Below are 22,315 nucleotides of genomic sequence, written 5' to 3' on the forward strand. Positions count from 1 at the left end.
TATATAATCTTTTGACTTCAAATGTAAACTCTCTTGGAATAATTTCATATACATTTTTAAATATCTATTTCTTCTCCAACACCGAGATACATCTAAAAATAATAAAAACAAAAACAAAAAAGTAATTAATAAGATTGATAAAAAAAATATATTTATTTTTTAAAAAATATCAATTATGTAACATGGTTAGTGATGACTAGTCAGTGTTAATTAGACGAACGTAATCACCAGCAGTGTCGTATAAAGAATCCAAATATTTATACTATTTCCAGACTTCGAAAGGATAGTTTACTTTGATAGCAGGCTTAACTGTAACATTCATATGGTGATCTATAAGCATTATTTTCCATATCAAACATGCATTATTAATTTCAGACAGGACATCAAATTTACAACACCCAATAAATAACTTTGAATGCAATTATATAAACATTCAGAACAATCTTTTTTTTGTGTGTGTGTGGAAGTCTCCCATCAGAAGGCTATTTCTTCTTCATTGATGTTACCAATCTAAACATACATATAAATTAAGTATTTAATGCATAAAAAAAATATAATGTTGCCAATCCCCTGTAATGAAGTAAGATCTTTTACATATCTGATTTACAAATAGGAAAAAAATGTGAGTTCTTCCAGAAGTACAACAGCAAAGATTCTCATTGATGGTAAACTCAACAAAAGCAAGGAGAGAGAGTTGACTAACTCATTCACAATCTTAGAGCAGCGATAGCTTCGGGCTTGAAGTCGATTCTGAGGCCTAACACCCTTCGGACCTCCGAAGGAGTCAGCAACCATGTCACATGCCCTGCATTCTCTCCCCAGAAATCTAAGATCTCTGAAACCTTTTCAAAGTTTAAGATGGTCGACATCTGGGAAAGCCGAGCAAATTTGTCTCTCACTGGTCTCTGTGACATCTCAGAGAAATGGTTGATGAGAGCCCGGACCTCCTTATCGAGCTGGAGGCCACCCAGCTGGCTGAACCTCTTCTGCATCATGATGACTTCGAGCCGCTTCACAATGAAATCGATCACCAGGTGGACAAAGGAGTCATAGTTGTTAGACGTCATTAGCGGCTGCAGCCACAAGATGTTGGTCTCGACTCCGTGGAGAAGCTTCTGAACCCACGGGTCGTTCATCTCGTTTTCTGCATACTCAGGGTCATCGAGCTCATAGCTGATGGTGGTAACAGTGTCCAGAATGGGACGGATGCGAGGCGACACAGTTGACATGAGCTGCTCCAACCCAGATTGTAGAACCTGCTTAAAGGCGATGTTTATGTCACCAAGCTCCGATAAGCAGGATTTTACTTTTTCTCTATCTGCTGGTGTAGGGAAGACCTGGTGTAGAATGATTAGAACAAAAAGACTATTTCAGACATATCATGTCTAGAAAAGAGTACACTAAAAGCAACAGAATGAGTTCTCAACAGCTTACGAGTGCATAATTCTCTCAAAAGGTACACTAAAAGATCACTTGTGATGGCTCGTATTATAATATTAGGCAATATAATGCATAATGCTGAATCTGTAATAAATTTGAATGAGATTGTAATTCCATATTGCTACAATCTTTCGACTCATCTTTTTCAGTCATATTTTAGCAACAAAGCATTAAATAATATAGAAATGATCAACAGGACCCAAAACAGTATTTTCCTCCACTATCAACCTTCTTGAGACAGCAAAACCCCAGAAGGTTATTAATATGTTTTAGCAACAATAAAGGATTTATATACCAGTCCAACATTGCTTTCATTAACCTATCAAATCAATATGGTATTTGACGTACCAAGTGATAATATCGACTTGTACCACTCAGTCTTATTGAACTATATAACAAAAAGAAAATAATAGTATATATGGTGCTATACAACTACATATTTTGAGACCGGTACTTAGTCGAACTGGTCAATACCATGCCACAAACTGATCCTACCATTATTTAGATTCTTTGCAACAACATAAAATGTGTATGAAGATCAAAAGTATGGGTCATTACCAAATGAATACTCACTATATGTTCCCTTTTAAAGTCTGAAAGTCATAAGGAGTACAAATTAAAATAAAATAACATTTGTTTCTAAAATAAGAAAGCTTAACCAATTATAAGGTTCATCTTCGGTATCCTCATGTAATGAAGCTCCTAAGCTATAACCAATTATAAGGTTCAGCTATACGGAAAGAAGTAAAAGCTTCTTGTATCATCAAAATAAAATTCTCAAACAAATCCATCAAAAATCTAGACTGAATTGTATACAGTTCATGCAATTATATTCTGAGCTACATATTTGATTAGCAAAGAGTCAAGTTGGTCTCAAATGGCCTAGAGAGCTTAATTAAGATAAAAAAAAAATTGTTATTCACAAATCTGTGCAATGGTTAGGTTTTTATTAAAATAATGAAAAGAGAGAAAATATATGAAAAAACCAAGAAAATATGGAAAAAGTCATAAACCAATTCCAAAAGACATAATAACATATTCAAATTAGAACCATCTATTGCAAATAAGATATACAACTAGACTCTATAATAAGTGCTGAAGACATTAGCAAAAAACAGAAAGGTGGATGTAATTCCAAAGGCAAAATTCAGTTACAATTCATGAGCCCAAATAACAATGTAAATCACTCAAAAACAAGTTTTGCTCGCAAATATGAGAAAATAGTATGCAGTCTCCTCTCAAGTCCTTCACTAGTGATAAATTTACCAAAATAATCCACACACATGCATACAGAATAAATAATACAACAGCAGATAATAATATAGCCAGTTTGACCAGTAGCCTGCCTCTCCTCTCAAGTCCCACTGCTGAACAATCTACTATTCCACACTCCTCAACAATCTAAGAAGGAAGAACTAACAAGGAAAATTACCAAAGAAGAACAAGTTGGCCATCCTTCCGATGAAACTGAGGTCGCACAACTTTCAAATATTATAGATACCAAGTGCTTTTTATCATTTGTGCTACCACTGATGGTAATAGCACTGCCATATTCCAAACCTCCAGAATAAATAGACAATAACATAATTCCCTTGCTAGTTACTGGACCTGAATATATCAACATTACTTGGGAATGCTGATATAAGAATCTACAATCATCACCAAATTTTAAATTCAAACCCTTTTCTTGAATATGAAGATCAACTAATAACAAAAGAACAGAAAATGAGTAGCACTTGAATCATTTATGAGGCAACCGGAACCTTATGTTACTTTCATGATGGAACTTTGACAAAAAATGGAGAAGAATTTTATGCAAGAACCCTAATGGGAAATAAGCTTTATATCTGTTCTCTACCATACATAAATATGATCCTTAAGGTTGAACACCAGTTTTAATGATCAACTTAGATGGATAAGCTGATAAAATCAAAACTATAGTTTACCAAAATTTCTGTTTCCTGGATCAGTGATTCGAGTTCCATTTCCCAGTTAGCAAAACATTTGCATTTTAGATTGTAATGGTATCAGTGTTATTATTCTTTATAGATATTAACCAACAGAAGACAAACAATCTAGTTAAACACAACTAATGCCTAAGCCTTTAGCAAGACCAAAATCTCCTGTCTTAGGTATTCACAGACCCAATAATTTGTTCAATGCAGCAAAATCACCAATACCGGACAAACCATAAACAGGTATCCGTGGTGTGTCTCATCCTTGTGGTTGATCAGGAGCATTTCATGTTTGCATTAACTATAGTCAGACATTTTTGTGCATTTTTTTGCACAGAACTGTGTCGAAATTAAATCTTCAAACATTTTATCTGGTCCTTCGGAAGTTAACATTAAGTATAATCATCACAGAAACTAATACCACCTAATTCAAACCAATGGTTAGTAAATTTGTAAACTGAAAAAATACTTATAGATTCTTTTTCCCAATTTATAAAGTGGAAAGAAAAATAAAAAAAATAACCAAACCAGAAATTTAAGTTTATCAAAGCATATCAGTACTGGATCTAGAAGTAAAACAGATTTAAAAGGAACTTTAGTGTCAAGCTACTCTCTACGTTATAGTGACAGGGTATGATAACCAAGTGGAAGGTCAATGAGACAAAGAAAGATACGAGAAGAAATATACTAAAGTCTAAAAGGCCAAGAAACTTTTTCACTACCCAAATTCCAAATTAGAGCAGCTTCTTTCAGATGATACACTTGCAGTTATAGACTTCTTAGAACTAGATTCTAGTTAAACCAAGACACCAGAAAAAGGAAAAAATAATCATGGGCCAAAAATTTTCTTTTATTAAAAATCTTGTAATTCTAAAAAAATCACTATAATGATTTCTTTATAACTCTCAGATTCAAATCTACTGGCCAAAGAACTTTTGTCAACTTAAAATAGGACACATTAAACTCACCACTATATATTATGGCAAAAATGCAACTGATTATTTTTTTTTTAAATGAAGAAAATCAACGTTGACTCGAGTTTAGGGTCAATGTAGCCTAACCTAGATCCATCTGAACCTATACTGCATCGCATGGTTACTACTTACTAGTATGGCACTGATGATAGGTAACAAGACTACATGAAGCAAAAATATTTGGCCTTGTTCTTAAAGTTAATTCAATTTTGAACTATTCTTTTGCCTTTCCACCTCTCACATTCTTATTTCTGATTCCACTAATATTCTATAGATTGCGGCTGAACTTAAATCTAAGTGTAACAAGGAAATAACAGCAACAAAGTATTAACGGAAGAGCAAGTTGGTCTGAAGTTTCCTGATCTTCAGGACATCTGCAATATTATTTAATTACAAAAAATGCATTCAAAATATAGTTTGGCAGGAGATAAAATATATGTGCAGTTCTCAGAACAAAATTATAGTTGCAGAAGGTTGCATATCTCTCTCTAGTAGCAATAAGGCAAGGACACAAATTCATGTACCGTTGTGCCACATGGCTAGGTTGCCTCAAGCACACCCTCAATGACATTAACAGCTTCATATACTAAGAAAAACATGGAAATCTAAAACCAGTCAAGACAAACAAATCTGAAATAATTGACCCCCAAAGCCTCTACTACACAAACTCACAAAGAAACATACAGAAAGATCTATTTTTGCCTCTCAAAACTTGCGGTGAAGGCCTTAGAAAAGCTTCAACTGACCGCAAGGTAGGTTTCTAAAGAAATGATTGTGTAAACAATGAGTGAAGTTACAATTTAATAAAAAGAATTCATGTTTTGGAAATTCAAATAGATATTGAAATCCTAGCTTGTTGTGGCTGCAAGATCCTCCAAAATGATTGATGTGACAAAATATGTTACCCTTGTATTTTATTTTGCCTTAGCATGAAATTAACATCTTCAGTGATCTAAATTGAGATGAGCTAACTCTATCGATCAAGTATGTGATGCTTTAAAACTATCTAAATACTAATCAGAAGATCATGCATCAAACCTGATTTTGAATCATAAGGTTTGGATTCATGAAGCACATAAAACTATCCATTTTTTCCATATGAGAGTCAGGAACCCAAAGCATAAAAAGAAGAAACCATCACGTAAGGAATCATCACTCACCTGTGCACACTGCTCCTCAATCTCATGGCGCAATTTCAGAACATACTCTGCACTCACATCCATATTGTTCAAAGCAGTAGCAATTTCCATCCCAGTCTTCTGTACGCCAACTCCCCCAAGGAACAGCTTTGCTCCCAAATTGGGCTCCCTCATTTTATGCTGCAGTGCTTCCTGGTACTCGTTGCTCAACAGGTTCATTGCTCCACTCAGCACTGCAAACACAGAATTGATGCTCGAGGTCGAGATTGCTCTCCTGAAGCAGCTCTGCAGCACGTAGAATACATCATCCACCATCGAGGTTGTCAGGCTATCAGCCACATGCTCGTCAATCCTAATGGCCTTCCGGACATTCTCCACCATGAAGAACTCCTCAAGGATGACATAGAAACCAATTAGATCCTGCAACATCCTGTTGAAGCTCCCACTCTTGAACGCCTTGGTGGCTTTAGGCCCAAGATTTGGATCGACAGACTCCAAGCCTCTGATCTTGGACAGCATGAACTCGGTGTAATCCTCTCCAAGCTGAGTCAATGCCAGGATCTCCTCCAGGTACATCTCGACCTCCCTTGGATCAGGGCCCTCGTCGGCTCCGACAGAGAGCAAGTTCTTGCTGTGGGAGTTGATCTCGGAGGCGAGGCGGGCGAGCTTCCTGTGATCCACATACTTCTTCAGGATCTGGGTGCCCCGAGAATCGCACTCCTCCTGGAGCTCACAGATGGCGTATACGATCCCATCCTCGCCGCACAGGCTCCGCAGCACCTCGTCGTTCTCCTGGACGGCGAGCACAATGTCTTTGAAGAGGTTGGTGAGGCAGCCAACGAAGTCGGGCCGCTCGGCCTGGGCTGCGGCCGCCTGCTCCGCGAGCTCGGCCAGGTGTTCAAACTCGAGACGGGCGCGGAGGGCGATGACCTTCTTGAGATAGGCGACGTAGATCTGGAGGCCCTCCTCCTGAAGGCCAAGCGGAGGGAAGACTTGGACGAGGCGGAGGACGGCGGGGTGGTCGCGCTGGTCCACCGCAGCAGTAAGGCGCTTGCGGGCGATGGACTCCACATGGCGCTTGACGTCGAGGAGCTGTCGGCGCTGCTCATCATTGCCGTTGTCAGAGCTGCGGCTGAAGCGGGCGTCGATCTGGAGGAAGTCGTGTACCGCGTTGGCGGCGGCATGGAGATCGTCGATTGCGAGGGCGCGGCGGGCAGCGTCGAGGCAGCGGGAGCGGTCAAGGGTGGCATCGACGAGGTCGAGGGTGTCGCGGACGCGGGACTGGGCGAGGTCGAGGTCCCGGACGCGGCGGCTGACGCGGTCTGCGAGTTCGGAAGTGGAGCGAGCAGAGGAGAGGAGAAGGGATGCGTCGGAGCGGGCGAGGTCGAGGAGGTGGGTGGAGCGGGGGCCGGCAAGGACGACGAGGTGGCGGTCGAGGTCAGGGCGCTGGGCGAGGAGGGACTCGAGGCGGAGGTCGAGGGCGCGCTGGTAGGCGACGCACTCGTGGAGGAGGCGGGTCATGGCGCCCACGTCCGTGAGCGATCGTACCAGATCCACCGCCTCCGCGTTCCCAAAGTCCACAGTCGTCACCGATTCCGGCGCCGCCTCGGTGGGGGCCGCGGAGGAGGATTTGTCTTGCTCTGCAGCGGCCATCGGGAGAGGGGAGGACGATGGTTGCTGCGTCATCGCCGTGGAGACGACCGCCATCGGCAGCGAGATCGGGAAGAAGCCGAGCCTCGATCGAAAGATCGAGAGTGGGAGGAGTGAAGAAGGGGATCGGGGTCTCGTCGTGCAGGTCTCATCGCCACTGATGCTGATTCGAAACAGGCCGTGAAAGCCCATAAATATGTATTGGGCCATACAAGCCCGTTAATGCCTCCCACGTGTCTCACGGCATTAGCCACGTGACTGGCCCAGGTTGGCCTAATACGTAGGTTTCGCGTTGTAATTATTTTTTGAAGGAATAAAAATAATCATAAAGAAAATGAAACTATCAAAAATTAAATCAATCATTAAATAAATAGAATATAATAATTTCTGAGAAAATCAAAAACATCGTATTTTGGGTTTTTGTCTTATGGTATTCTATGTTTTTATATTTCCCACATGGAGTCTCTATCTTTTTCAAATACTAGAAATATATTTTTTGTTAAAAATAATTATCCGAATAAAATCAGATTTATTAGTGCAATTTGGGGGTTTTTTAATGGATGGTACCATATATTTTCATATTTCTCCCAAAGAACTCTTATTTGTTTCACATACTCAAAATAATTGTTTCTCTATCGGAATCCATTCAAGTAAATTAGTATAGATTGAATCGATTACATTAATTTTTGAATGGTGATAGGATGTTTTAATTTAAATTTAGTAGAAATATTAAACTGCACTCACAAAAAATTTAAATAGCATGCGCACACATGTGGGCTTGAAATTGAGACCTAACACACGTAATTAAATTTAAAATATAATTTATATATATATATATATATATATATATATAATAATGGTCGAATAAAATATTAATATTTATTTGAGATTTTCTCTCTAATAATTTCTGACAGGAGTGACGCGGAGAGAAGAGGGTCAAAAGAAAACAAGTGTGGAAGGTTCCAAGAATCATGCCGGTGAGCTCACGTGAGCTTACCACCTCCATCGGATCCGCTGACTACGTAACCATCGAACGCCAGACGAGAGATGTCTCCCTCGGAGTCATCATCATCGGCCTCAACCCCTCAAAACCCCACAGAGGGCAGAGCTGAAGCGGGCGCAGCAGATCTGGCGATCGATCTCTACACCAGGCCCGTTATCATGATCCGAAGCGTTCGACGCAGGAAAACGGCGGTACTGCTCTTGGGGATGTTGCTGATGCACTCCGCTGAGCCGCCTTTTCTTGGCTCCGCCATGGTAGCGGAGGGAGCTCGACCTGCGGTGGCGGCGTCCGACGGCCATGAAAGCCACCAGATCGCAGATGAGCTGACCGGAGAAGATAAAAGGCAGGTTCCCACCGGCGCAAACCCACTGCACAACCGGTGATTGAGTGCTTCGTTTGCCTTCCTGCTGCGTCCTCGGACGGAGGAGGACGCCTGTCTGGTGTCGCATGCCACGAACGAAAGAATGGAATCTATGAGAGCGGGAGGAAGTGATAGTGTAGCTTCTTCTCCTCCCCCGCTTCTTCTTGTGCTTGCCCAAGTTCATTCTCTCTCTTATGCTTTCTTGTTCCTGATGTATTGCCAACCAATTTCTCAGTAACATTTTCATTAGCGACTCTCTCTGAGCTTATGCTTTCATGCTGATCGATTCAAATGGTATACAAGTTGCTGTTTTGCTAAGAAAAAGGCTGTGAGTGTGATCTGTATACAAGTTGGATGCAGTGAAATCTATATAAAGTCTTGTACCGAAGAGACTGATCTGATTTACCTCAGCTGGAATGTTGATAGCTTGTCGGACCAGTAAATATAATATTGTTCATACTTAACAGTACCAGATAGCATTGTGAATAGTATATACATACTCCATCCTCCCAGCAAGATATATAGTACTGCATGGGATTCTGGACTTGGTTTTACTTCATTCCACAGCTTGCAAGGGTTGATTATGGTGAGAATTTGACTGAAAATTTTTGAGTATTAAGATAGTTTATGACTGATATAGGGTTTGGATGTTTTCTCCATCAGTAATGATCATGTGATTACAATTAATGCAGATGGAGAATGAACTGGAAAGGAGGCCATAGTATTGGTTCAGAAACTTGCTTGGCCAAATAGCACTTGATGAAACCATCAATTTATCATCATCCATGGGTTTTATCCACTTAATAAATTTTGGAAGATGCTAAGAAGTTAGTGTTTTAATTTTTAATTTTATCGTAGTCAAAAACCATGGTAATGATTCTATGTAAAATGGATATTAGGGAGCAGAGATTGTGAGAAAGTAAATGATTATTTCTTGCTTTCCAAACTCACTAAGTTTTAACCATTTATCTTTTATCCATTCATCGATGAATGTAATATTGATACCAAAGTTTTTGTTCCACTATCTCCTAAAGTGAAGAGAGAAAGGAGTAAGAAAAATAAAAACAATGGGAGAGTGATTTGTTAGAATTTTAAGAGTCACACATATATAATTAAATATGTTAAGTCATTATTTTGATTAGTCAAAATTAAAGTTATCTAAGGGACATAATTATTATAAAAATTAATTGTGTAAATACCATCAGTTATATTTCTAACTTAATAATAAGTTAAGAATATAAAACTCTTAACGCATAATTGTAGATTCATCAATTATAAATATAATCATAATTATAGATTCATCAGACTATAAATAAGATTATGGTTCCCGGTTGCAGTATCGAATGAAGTTTCTTCACCAGAAATTTAAAATTCTTAAAGATACTCTGCAATTGAAAGATCAAATCATCGATTAATTCAGAAAATACTCTAATGAATTCATCAGGTATGCTTTCATATTAATATGTTTATTAGTTGTTGTAAGATTTCATACATATTATAGTAAATTTAATAAGTTTTATAAAAATATTCTGAAATCTTATTTTTGATTTATAAAGCATATTTTTGAATCAAAATTTGATTTTGATTCTATAAAACAATTATTTGATCCATATTTGATATATTAAATAGAACCAACATGATTTCGATTCAATACCACAAAGGATAGTTAAGAATGGGATCAATATACTAGAAATGAAAAGACGATATAAAAGTTTCTAATAAAATATTTTAATTCTTAAAATAATAAAAATTTCACTTATTAATTTAGCAAGATCACACATTTATTCTGTAGCTAAGATCATTATTTTTCAACCAAAGTGTTCCCAAACATGTAATGAAGTTTAATTTTATCTCATTATTAATTATTCAAGAATAATGAAATGATAAGATTATTACCGAAAATCTTAATATCAAGGAAGAAAGGTTTGAATGTAAGTGATACATCCAAGATTCAATTATCCTGAAGGATATTTATGATTAGGCCATGACATATAAATGTAGAAAATTCAACACGAAAATAATCAAACGCAACCAATAAAAAAAAATGCCAACTCTAATTATATTTACAGGAGTATTGAGTGTGTCAAGGATTAATAGTCATATTTAGCTTTAACAACATCAATCGAAATACAAGAATGATCAGAAAGATACATGAAGGAGTATTTAATGCTAAGATCACTATTATTTTTTTTTGGAAGAGTAAACCTTTAGAATTAGAGTTGTGACTTCAAAAATAATAATAATCATCCAATAAACAAATGAGATGTTCAATTACAACTTAATCAACTGAAATAGAGAATTGATTTGATACCACACACTTAATGCTGTTGTAATGCCACCATCAATCATAAACCAAAATGGAGCAGTCCTTCGTGCAGTTTACTGCAGCCTCCTCTCTGTTCCAATGTGCTTCGAGGAAATATTTGAGCAACCTCATCATCAACTTCGTGGGGTTGGTCGTCGCTGAAATCATTTGATTCCTTTGTTTCTTATTCTGGCATCTGATTCCCTACTCCTGCATCATTGTTTCAGTCTTGCTCGCAGACCAGGTGAGGATGGATGGCACCTGCACTTTGGCCTGCTGAACAGTGCAGTGCCATGCCTCGGTTCCCTCGTAATCCACTGTTCCTGTCTTGATGTGTTGTGCTTCACTGCTGGATTCTTATGTTGAGGTATTGTTGAAGAGAAGATTTCCGGCACAGCTTGTGCTTCGTCAGTAAGATACAAAAATATAATTCCGAGTTATATATGATCTATATAGTTCGATACCCTTCGAAGTTGAGAAAGACTTAATTTTTTTTATTACGTGAGTTTAATAAAACTAAAAAAAATAGAATGCTGGCTATTATTCTTAAGAATCATAAATATTAGATTTATGCTCCCTTGAATATCTTTGAACTGTTAGTGAACTCACGTGTCGTGGTCGAGAAGTCAACACGGTTTGGTATGTCGATCGATGTCCGAAGTCGTCAATGTTCGAAAGCATATTTCTTGGTCGATTAGAGGCGATGCTAAGGTCGGGGTGGTCGTTGCTCCAACGCGAGATTGAGCTAGTTCGGGAGTTGTTGTGTCCCTGCACACAGACCTGGGTCAGGGGATTCTCGATTTGGGCCCCTCGTAGATTAAGTCAGTGGTCTTTTTCCTTCCCCTGAACAGATGCCGGTCAATGGCTTTTATACCAGTGTCTGAGGATTGATTGTACGCAAATTTGACGTGACGGTCGACCGCCCCAAGTGGCGAGTACGTACCTTCATGCGATCGCCACCCGATATGCGTGGAACGACTCCATGCGGCGTCGTCCCGAGTTTTTCGAAACAAGACTTACCAAGAGGTCACCTCCTTGTACGGGCTTCAGCTCGGTGAGAGAGGAAGGCGATCATTGTGTTGAGTAGTCTGCAGGAGTGTATCTAACGTGGTGCCTGGTCCATGTCCCGAGGGCCCACATTCGTACTAACGCTGGAGGTGGATCGCGATATGGATCATGACGCGATTGAGATCCGAAATACGTCTTATCACTAATAAAACTATGTTCCGTAAGTATTACACATCAAAATCTAAAAGATATTTTATATAATAATAAATATTTAATTCTTAAATTTTTTTGATGAAGTATTTTTTTTCAAACTGAAACCTCTTATTATTGTTAGAAAGAATAAAGATAAGAAGAATTATTGAAGAAGTTTTAGCTTGAATAGATGGAGGATTTTTCTTAATAGAAAAAAGATTTTCCTCGACAAAATAGAGAGATTTCCTCATGTGTAAAGCAAACAGTTTTCGAGTAAAAGGCTTCGTGAGTAGGGCAAGAGCAGATCGCTACTGCTATTGTTGTTATTGCTGCGATTGCGACGACGACGGCAACAACAGTAGAGGAGGAAGCTACAGTAGAGGAAAGAGTTCCCCTCTTCTTTGCTATATAGAGGTAAGGGATGTGGTGAATGACAAGCTTCAATGGCTGTGGAGCCTCGTTCGTCTCATCCGCTCTGAAGTTTTATTGAAGAAGTTTTAGCTTGAATACATTAACATGTCATTTTTCTATTTATATAGATTAGGAGGAAGAATTTTCCTTAACAGAATAGGGGATTTTCCTCAATATCTGCTATCAATTATCAAAATAATTTTGCGAATACAGCTTCATCTACTCTTGTTCCCTTTGGAGAAGCTATTCAGCTTGGTAGAGGTGGTCCATGGCGTCCCGGATGAAATGAGCCACGATTGAAGAACTCAAAGAGAGATCGAGGCAACTGTCTCGGTTCTCTCCTTCTCGGACCAAGTAATGGTCCCCCCGTGCATCGGACTAACTGCGGAATTTACTGCCATTGATGCATTGATCTTTGAGCTGCAACATGGAAGATTGAGAGAGAGAGAGAGATCACGAATATTTCTCTCTTACTGTTTATATAGCTTTATTGGATATTATACAGTTACATAGGCACCTGTGACTCTCCCTCTCTCTCTCTCTTCTCGATAGCTCCGTTCTACTGTACAGTTAGGCACCTATGAGTCTCTCTCTGCTTTCTATCGCTTTATTAGAAATTGTACATTTAGTCACCTACGACTCTTTCTCTCACTCTCTCTCTCTCTCTTTACTGCCATTGATGCGTTGATCTTTGAGCTGCAACATGGGAGATTGAGAGAGAGAGATCACGAATATTTCTCTCTCTCTGTTTATATAGCTTTATTGGATACTATACAGTTACATAGGCACCTGTGACTCTCACTCTCTCTCTCTCTCTCTCTCTCTCTTCCCTATAGCTCCGTTCTACTGTACAGTTACATAGGCACCTATGAGTCTCTCTCTGCTTTCTATCGCTTTATTAGAAATTGTACATTTAGTCACCTACGACTCTTTCTCTCTCTCTCTCTCTCTCTCTCTCTCCCTCTCTCTGTTTTCTATAGTTTTATTGGATATTCTACAATTATATAGTCACCTACGAGTCTCTCTCTCTCTCTCTGTTTTCAGTAGCTTACTTGGATACTGTACAGTTAAAGTCACTTAATATAAACATCTAAACGCAGCTGAAGTGCTTAACTACACCATTTAGTCAATGAGAAATGGCTGTTTTCAATGATCTAACGAAACAAAAAAAATGTCACTTTATATAAACATCTTGATCAGCTTCGAGAAAATGTCTTTATCAGCTTCACTTAGACTTTAAATTTAAGATGTTAACAAAGATAAGTACACTAATTGAGATAAGAAGCAAAAAAGAAAAAAACCCAAGAAATATATAATAATACATCGAGTCACTTATACTTTAAGGATATATAGAGACCTTAAAAAATTATCAATTTCTTTAATTTCAGACTCTTTATCCAATAAAAAAAATGAAAAGATCCAAATTGGATTCTCTTCTTTTTAGGGTATCATAATCCAACAATTTTTTATCCTTAGTATAATTTAAAATTTTAAACAAAGATAAATTCACTAATAGAGATAAAAAAAAGAAAAAAAATCTCTTTTTTTGGTTATCTTTGATAGTAGCAATGAAAAAAAAATGTCCTAATTTCTATTGACAGATATCTATTTTAATTGGTTTGTAAATCATCTCAAACTCTCTTTTTTTTTCATACATAAACAAGAAGTGAATCATGCAATTTCCACTTGTTTTTTTGGGCAATTGATAGGTGATAGTCCCATTCAATTCACTTTCTGACACTGGTCTGTGATCTGGTCCACATCATCTTCACAACCTTTTCTTCAATGCAATCATATCAAGTAGGAATCGAATGCAGTGCAGGAAGAACCGGATTCCGTTGAAGCTCCTACTTTGGCAAAGGATGAACCCTTTTGTTCCAATCCAAATGGAACACCAAAGCTTCGTCTTCTTGGAAATGATATCAGCAAAACTATACAAGAACAAGAGCTGGACTCGTTCGATTTCCTCTCACCCTTCACCAAGTGTTCCCTGATGCATGTTCTTATCAGAGACACCACCAACAAGATCCAAGAGCACTCCCAACTCCTAAAAATTCTCTGACACCGTTGTCACAGGCCAACTCACTGGTCCACACACAGTTTTCCTCTGGTCCAAGAAAAAATGTCTTCTTTCCTTGTCCTCCCGTGGCTTTTCACTACTGAGCTGCAAGGCAGAGGAAGCACCTCCAAGCTTTGATCTTTCTTTATTGAGCCTTTTCTTGGAGCCTTTCCTCCATTGTCTTCTTTGAGCTGCTGCAATGGCCTTGGTTTCACACCCGTTCCTCCACCTCCTCCTCCTCCTCTTCCTCTTCGACTCCTATCTTCTCCGCCAGAAGCTGGTTCATGGGAACGAGGAGCTGACGGCTCTCATGGAGCTGAAGGCTTCCTTGGACCCGGAGAACAGGATCCTGACCACATGGGCCGGCGACGGGGAGGCATGCCGGCGGGGCTTTGAGGGCGTGGCCTGCGACGAGAAGGGGAAGGTGTCCAACATCTCTCTCCAGGGGAAGGGGCTCTCGGGGTGCATCTCGCCGGCGGTGGCGCGGCTGAAAAGCCTCACGGGGCTCTACTTCCACTTCAACAACATCTCCGGGGAGATCCCGCGAGGGATTGCCAACCTGACGGAGCTGAGCGAGCTCTACCTCAACGTCAATAACCTTTCCGGCAGCATCCCTGAGGAGATTGGAGACATGGATGGCCTTCAAGGTGAGTTCGTTGTGGAGAACAAGAACGGGAAAAGGGGAAAAAGGTTATCTTTTTCAGCGAAATGTTCCATCTTTATGTTGTTATTTTCACGAAAAACACGATTTTTACCTCAGTAAAAGTGATTTATAGTTTCTTTTTGAGTCAAAGATGTCTTCTTTGGGGTTGTCTTCCATAAATCTCTTCCATTGCATTCTGGGTTTCAGGTACATTTGCATGACTCTTCTGCAACCGTCTCTGAAGAAGAATCATCTTGCTAGTTTGTGTATTATAGTTCTCTTGTCATGTCTGATGCAAATGTTGTCTTCATCTTTCCTCCTCTGTTTCAGTCCTCCAGCTTTCCAACAACAAACTGAGCGGAAGCATTCCTCCAAAGCTGGGGCTTTTGAAGAAGCTCAACATGCTTGACCTGCAATCAAATCACCTAAGTGGGGCAATACCAGCAACTTTGGGAGATCTAATTGGATTGACATGGTTGGATTTGAGCTTCAATCAGCTGTTTGGTTCAATCCCAGTCAAGCTATCTCAGCTTCCTCAGTTGACAGTGTTATACGTTCAGAACAACTCTCTTTCTGGCAGCATTCCCCCTGGTAACTTTCCATGTTCATTAACCTTTTGATTCTTTCATCACTCTCTCACTCATTTCGTGAGCTCATCACACCTTCTTCTCCTACCTGAAGAATTGAAAAGATTGGGCGAGAACTTCAAGTACGGGAGTAACACCGATTTGTGTGGAACTGGGTTCACTGATCTCAGAATTTGCACTTCTGCTGATCTCCTCAATGCAAGCAGACCTGAACCATTTAGTGCCGGTCTCACACCTCAGGACATCCCGCATTTTGTCAATATCTCTTCACATTGTAACACAACCCACTGCTCCAGCTCTTCCAAGTCTGCCAACTTGGCTGTCTTCATTACAATCACTGTAGTTGTTTTTGGAATTATGATCTCTGGACTGATGGCCTTCGTTTGGTACCGTCGCCGTAAACAAAAGAATGGTCTTCTTAGCACTGACCTGGCCAAGTTTTCATATCAGAGAAGTGCCTCTCCACTTATTAGCCTCGAGTACTCGAATCGCTGGGATCCAATGACTGATCAGAGCAGCGGAATTAGCTTGTCTCAGGAGATTTCTCAGAACTACAAGTTTAATTTGGAGGAGGTGGAGTGTGCCACCCAGTACTTTTCGGAGGTTAATCTGCTCGGGAGAAAGGGCAGTTTTGCCGCTACGTATAAGGGTATACTGCGAGATGGAACCAAAGTTGCCGTAAAAAGAATCAGCAAGACCAGTTGCAAGTCTGACGAAGTTGAGTTCCTCAAGGGTCTGAAGATATTGACATTACTGAGGCATGAAAATCTCATTCGATTGAAGGGTTTCTGCTATTCAAGAGCAAGAGGGGAGTGTTTCCTCATATATGATTTTGTTGCTAATGGGAGCTTGTCACAGTATCTGGATGTGAAAGGTGATGAGATCCAAAAGGTTCTTGAATGGCCTACAAGAGTTTCTATCATCAGAGGCATTGCAAAAGGTATTGACTTGTATCTATGGATTGATTTATGTATGTTCTTATCATGGATAGCAACACGTGATGATGGCTACTATTATGATGATATGAATTGATTTTTTCTTTCTTGAAGTTTGAATCTAGGTTTCAAAAGTGCAAACATTCTTGCAGACTTTTCATTGGGTAAATGCAGTAATATGGAACAAGCTATAAGCCTAACATGAGCTAATTTCTCCTAATTTTCTCTTTATCTTTTTTAGTGTTCCTGAAGAAGTTTGTGGTCATAAATAGTCATGTGAGATGGCTACAATTATGATGATGATATGATTTATGGTTCATGTTTCTTTCTTAAAGTTTGAATCTAGGTTTCAAAAGTATAACATTCTTGTAGACTTTCCATTGGGTGAATGTAGTTAAATGGAACAAACTGTAGCCTAACAAGAGCTAATTTCTCCTAATTTTCTTGTCATTTTCTTAATGTTCCTTAAAAAGCTTGTGCTCATGGATACAATTATGATGATATCAATTGTAGTTCGTGTTTTCTTTCTTGAAGTTTCAATCTAAAACAGCATAACATTCTTGTAGACTTTTCCATGGGTGAATGCATTTAGATCAAACGTTGGCTTGCAAACTATAGCTTATCAAGAGCTAATTTTTTGGAATTTTCTTCTTTCATTTCCACAGACTGCTATAGTTTCTTTACAGGACATGATTTTGTTTGATTCTTCCACAGGTATCGAATATTTACACAGCAATAGAACAAACAAACCGCCTTTGTTCCACCAGAACTTATCGGCAACAAAGGTTCTCATTGACCACCAATCCAATCCTCTTCTCTCTGGCTCTGGCATCCACAAACTATTGGCTGACGATGTCGTGTTCTCGACCCTCAAAACAAGTGCTGCCATGGGCTACCTGGCTCCTGAGTATGCTACCGTCGGGCGCTTCACAGAGAAGAGTGATGTCTATGCCTTTGGGGTCATCGTGTTCCAGATCCTTACAGGCAAGACAAGGATCACTCACTTGGAGTCTGGTAAACTCGAAGACCTCGTCGATGAGAATCTACAAGGCAATTATCCGAAGCCAGAAGCGGCAAAATTAGCAGGTGTCGCATTGCTTTGCACAAGTGAAGTTCCAGATCAGAGACCAACAATGGAGGCAGTGCTTCAAGAATTGAGTAGCATCAACAGCAACAGCAGCTACTGATCCAAGAACTAACTGTGTTAATGTTGCATCATTGTAATGCTGCCAGGAACTTCCAACAGTGTGCAGTATAGGGTATCAGTACTGATAAGGGAAGAGGAAGCAGCTAATTTGACTATGTTTCTGTTGTCCAAAGATTGCATGTTCATTTAATGGACTAAATTACTGTTCTCTTCTTTGTCAAATGATTCCTTGCAGAAAAACACAAGCAGTTTGAGCAACATGTGATTTCCAATGTGATGTTGTTGTTCCTCCTTGCCACTGTTTTTGTTCAGTGTCAGAGGCAACTGGCAAAATGCATGCTGCTTGTGGCCAGACTGCAGCAGAACTACTCGACTGCTGTGTTCATAAGATTCCAAATTAGAGAGAGAGAAGAAAGCTTTCTGTGCTCAGCAATTTCATGAATGGCTTTTCCTGTGACATGCTACATGTGTTAACATGCAGGTCTCAAAAGAGAGACTGCATTCCAAACCCAAAAGCAGTAGTAACAAAGAACAAACTAGATAAGTAATTGCTTGTCTCCTTTTTGTTGTTAGCAAATTATTGGGAAAAAGCAATTCTTGGTGGATTATAACCCAAATCTGTCAGTGGAAATTTTGGTTTCAGATCCACTGATAAATGCATCAGAATGAAACTATTCATACTTTAAGGATCTATTACCCTTAGGATGATGAATCAATTCTAAATCCAGGAGTTTGCAACACCTCAACTTGCTAACAATGTCTTAGTTACTGGGTACTAATTTCCATTCTACTTAAAAAAATCCATGGAAGATGATAAGATGACACGGTTCAGTTCTGTACCTGATAATTTGGATTTGCACTCTATTCTTCCACTGCTAATGCAGAAATTGGAAATTGGAATTGGATCATAGCCTTCCACTTTGCAGTTGTGGCAGCTAGCACCACCACATACTTCACCTTTAACATCACAGGGTTTTATGCTGCAATATCTCCCTGTGATTGTTGAATTCAATCTGTTGTTAAAGACATTATACTCTCTCTATATCACTAAAGCTTCAAGAATTTCTAAAAGTTATTGGTCACTCAATGTGATACTCTAAATTTGTCTTATATCAAATGTGGAAGAAAAATGGAGTTATTTTATAGAACTAAATTGATTCATAAAATTAACTGAAAGTATATATATCTCACTTAAGTTAACGAGTCAATTATATTATTAAATTAAATTATAATATAATAATATTAGAGCATGACTAAGTAATAAAAGGTTAAATGTTAATTGAATTATAATATGAACCGCGTGACGAAATTATGATTTATTTTTTACGATAATTAACACCAAATAATAATTTCAATCAAACACTGCAAAAGGTTACTTTTTAATTAAACTTTATATTATAATTATACAAAAAAATAAATTTGTTTGATACAATTTTAATGGGATAATATTCATCTCTAATCAAAATTTAGCACATGATATCTATCTAAGTAATCAAAGTGCCAAATCACCTCTGGACTCAGAAAATATTTTCTATTCGTATGGAATATTTCACTAACCACAAGCAGTTAAAAAGAAATGATTATTGTTACGATAAGTAACTTTTTAGCCGCGACCTAGGGGCCGACGCGGCTGGTTCAGGGCTCCAAATGACTTGAATCGGACGTGTCCCTCCCCGAGGCCTTGAGATGGCAGATGTCGAGACCTGCCTGGAAAGCTTGGCCTTGCTGCGTTAACGGCGATCGGGTAACTGCACACAGGTCAGGTTGGCGGCTCGGCCCGACCCCTCCGACGATTAAGTTAGTGGGGAGGAGTATTGTATTGAGTGAGAAAATCCTCCTCCCTCGCTGGGGGCCGAGGGGGGTATTTATGAGGGGGGCTTGATGTTACCTGACGGGCCATCCTGCAAGAGCCAGATCGTACCTTCGGTGGCGTCTGTCGCTGTTGTGGGTGTTGCGTGTGGAGCCGAGCTGCCGCAGGGTATGGGGGGTGCCAGCTGGTGCGTTTTGCCTGCCTCGGCCGGCCTTGATGGGTCAGCCGAGGAGGCCCAAGTACGGTAGGCATGGGCGCGTGTCGCGTCATCGTTAATGCTCTTTCGAGGGTAGCGCGCCGTACTGGGCGTCCGACGTGGGGGGGGTGTATTACGTCAAATCCGGGGTGTTATGTCAAGTCAGTTTTTTACCCCTATCATATGCCCCACCCGAAAGGAGCTATGCGTTGGTTTTGCACGTAAGGAGTTCGACGCATGGCTCCCTGCTTCAATCGTGCGGCTCAGGTGGGTTTGAGAGGTGCGCTGTGGATGGGTTAGTTGTGTGAACGTTTCTCGAGCAGTGCCGGGCCGGGACACAACTCGGTCGGGAGGCCGAGCGGGGTCAGATTCGGGGCCAATAGGGCCGACGAGGATCGGAGGCACCAGGCAGACGGGGCGGCCGCGCAGGTGTGGCTCGGGAGACGCGAAGCCGAGGGCCGAGGAGCACAACGCAGGCGGGGTGACCGCGCAGGTGTGTCTCGGGAGGCGCAGAGCCGAGGGCCGAGGAGCACAACGCAGGCAGGGTGACCGCGCAGGTGTGTCTCGGGAGGCGCAGAGCCGAGGGCCGAGGAACACAGCACAGGCGGGGTGACCGCGCAGGCGTGTCTCGGGAGGCGCAGAGTCGATGGCCGAGGAGCACAACGCAGGCGGGGTGACCGCGCAGGTGTGTCTCGGGAGGCGCAAAGCCGAGGGCCGAGGAGCACAACGCAGGCGGGGTGACCGCGCAGGTGTGTCTCTGGAGGCGCAGAGCCGAGGGCCGAGGAGCACAACGCAGGCGGGGTGACCGCGCAGGTGTGTCTCGGGAGGCGCAAAGCCGAGGGCCGAGGAGCACAACGCAGGCGGGGTGACCGCGCAGGCGTGTCTCGGGAGGCGCAGAGCCGAGGGCCGAGGAGCACAACGCAGGCGGGGTGACCGCGCAGGTGTGTCTCGGGAGGCGCAAAGCCGAGGGCCGAGGAGCACAACGCAGGCGGGGTGACCGCGCAGGCGTGTCTCGGGAGGCGCAGAGCCGAGGGCCGAGGAACATAGCACAGGCGGGGTGACCGCGCAGGCGTGTCTCGGGAGGCGCAAAGCCGAGGGCCGAGGTGCTCGGTGCAGGTAGGCTGCGACCGGAGCGATGGCTCCGGGCGTAACATGACCGAGGCGATACTTGGCTTTTGGTCCAGAGTTTGGTCATTTCGACCGTTGTGCGGGTGCGGGTAGCCGGGTCGCCTTTTGCCTGGGGAAGGTCAAAGGGCCATGCCTTTCGGGCGTCGCCGGTTTTCGAGGTTGATATGATTAGGGGCTCCGTACTTCGCACCGTGCTGTCATTAGGAGCCGCGCCGGCCGAAGTTATGGCGATGCGACTTTGCATCTTCGTAGCGCGCTTCAGAAGAGGAAGGGTCGCCGTTTCGGCGGGAAACATGCTATAAGTAGCGCTCCGTCGGTCCCTTTCACTTCTTGGCACCTGTATTTGCTTCAATCGCCTCTTTGTGTGACCTGGCCCAGCGCTTCTTCAGCCGCCCTACCTTCCCAAAAACTTGGTAAGGATGGCTTCCCCTCCTTCGTCCTCTCCTTCTCTGCCTCCTCTTTCTGGTGCCGCCGGTGAGGAGGTGGCACTGGCGAGCTCCCGCTCGTCGTCCGAGGAAAGGGCCACCAAAGCCCTCGAATCGCTTATGTGGCCGCACGATCTCGACTCCACCGTGAGCGAGTCGTCGCTCGGCCTCCTCCGGGACCATTACGGTATCCCGGCGGAGTTCGCGCTCATTGCCCCTGAGCCGGGGCAGCGGGCGTATGATCCTATACCAAAGGGCTTCGCCCTAACTGTAGATGCCTTCGAGGCCGAGCTGCGCCTTCCGTTCCACCCTGTCATTACTGCCTGCGTCGCGTGGTGGCGCATTTCTCCTTCTCAGATGGCGCCGAATTCTTGGCGCTATCTGGTGGCGTTCCTCGGGGAATGCTACTATGCCCAGATCGCCCCAAGCCGATCCCTTTTCCTCTCCTGTTTCCGTCTGTCCAGGGGGTCGGGGGGTTATTACTTGTCCACCCGACCGGGTTTCCGTGTCAGTGGGGCTCCTTCCAGCAACAAGGGGTGGAAGGAGCGTTTCTTCTACGTTTGCCATCCGGAGAGTTGGAACTTCGGACTCCGGTGGGCAGCGCGCGCAGTTGATAATACTGCCTCGGCTTTGGGCGAGGGGGAGCTTGGAGCCCTTCGAAGATTGAAGGAGATCCTCCCGTCTTCCGGAGTCATCCGAAGGATGACCGAGGCGTGGCTGGTCGAGGCGGGCTTGAGCCCAGTACCTCGAGGTATGCGTTGAGAAGGTGGCGCTGGGCCCTCCAGTTTTGCTTTTCTCTTTTGGGATACTGACCGAGGTCTTTATGCTTGTGCAGAGATGGTGAACCTTGCCGTAGTGCGTGGAGGACGTATTTCACCCGCCGTATCTCCGCGGCGCCAGGTCGGCCCGAGCGTCGGCACTAGGGAGGCGCCGGTGGATCTCGAGGA

General features: G+C 42.1%; 2 protein-coding genes across 2 annotated transcripts; one reads left to right on the forward strand and one right to left on the reverse strand.

Moving 5' to 3' along the window:
- Positions 1-517: 517 nt before the first annotated feature.
- Positions 518-7,304, reverse strand: LOC135626506 (conserved oligomeric Golgi complex subunit 4-like). Its single transcript, XM_065131869.1, has 2 exons — positions 5,530-7,304; positions 518-1,337 (listed from the first exon to the last, which is right to left on the reverse strand). Exons 1-2 carry the CDS (start codon positions 7,213-7,215, stop codon positions 708-710), a joined length of 2,316 nt encoding a protein of 771 aa, XP_064987941.1. The 5' UTR covers positions 7,216-7,304; the 3' UTR covers positions 518-707.
- A 7,019-nt stretch (positions 7,305-14,323) lies between these two features.
- Positions 14,324-18,031, forward strand: LOC135627361 (BRASSINOSTEROID INSENSITIVE 1-associated receptor kinase 1-like). The gene is made up of 4 exons (XM_065133439.1): positions 14,324-15,144; positions 15,471-15,731; positions 15,822-16,667; positions 17,377-18,031. Exons 1-4 carry the CDS (start codon positions 14,697-14,699, stop codon positions 17,847-17,849), a joined length of 2,028 nt encoding a protein of 675 aa, XP_064989511.1. The 5' UTR covers positions 14,324-14,696; the 3' UTR covers positions 17,850-18,031.
- Positions 18,032-22,315: the final 4,284 nt, after the last annotated feature.

This window comes from Musa acuminata, chromosome BXJ2-11, assembly GCF_036884655.1.
Source record: "Musa acuminata AAA Group cultivar baxijiao chromosome BXJ2-11, Cavendish_Baxijiao_AAA, whole genome shotgun sequence".
NCBI classification, from domain to species: domain Eukaryota; kingdom Viridiplantae; phylum Streptophyta; class Magnoliopsida; order Zingiberales; family Musaceae; genus Musa; species Musa acuminata.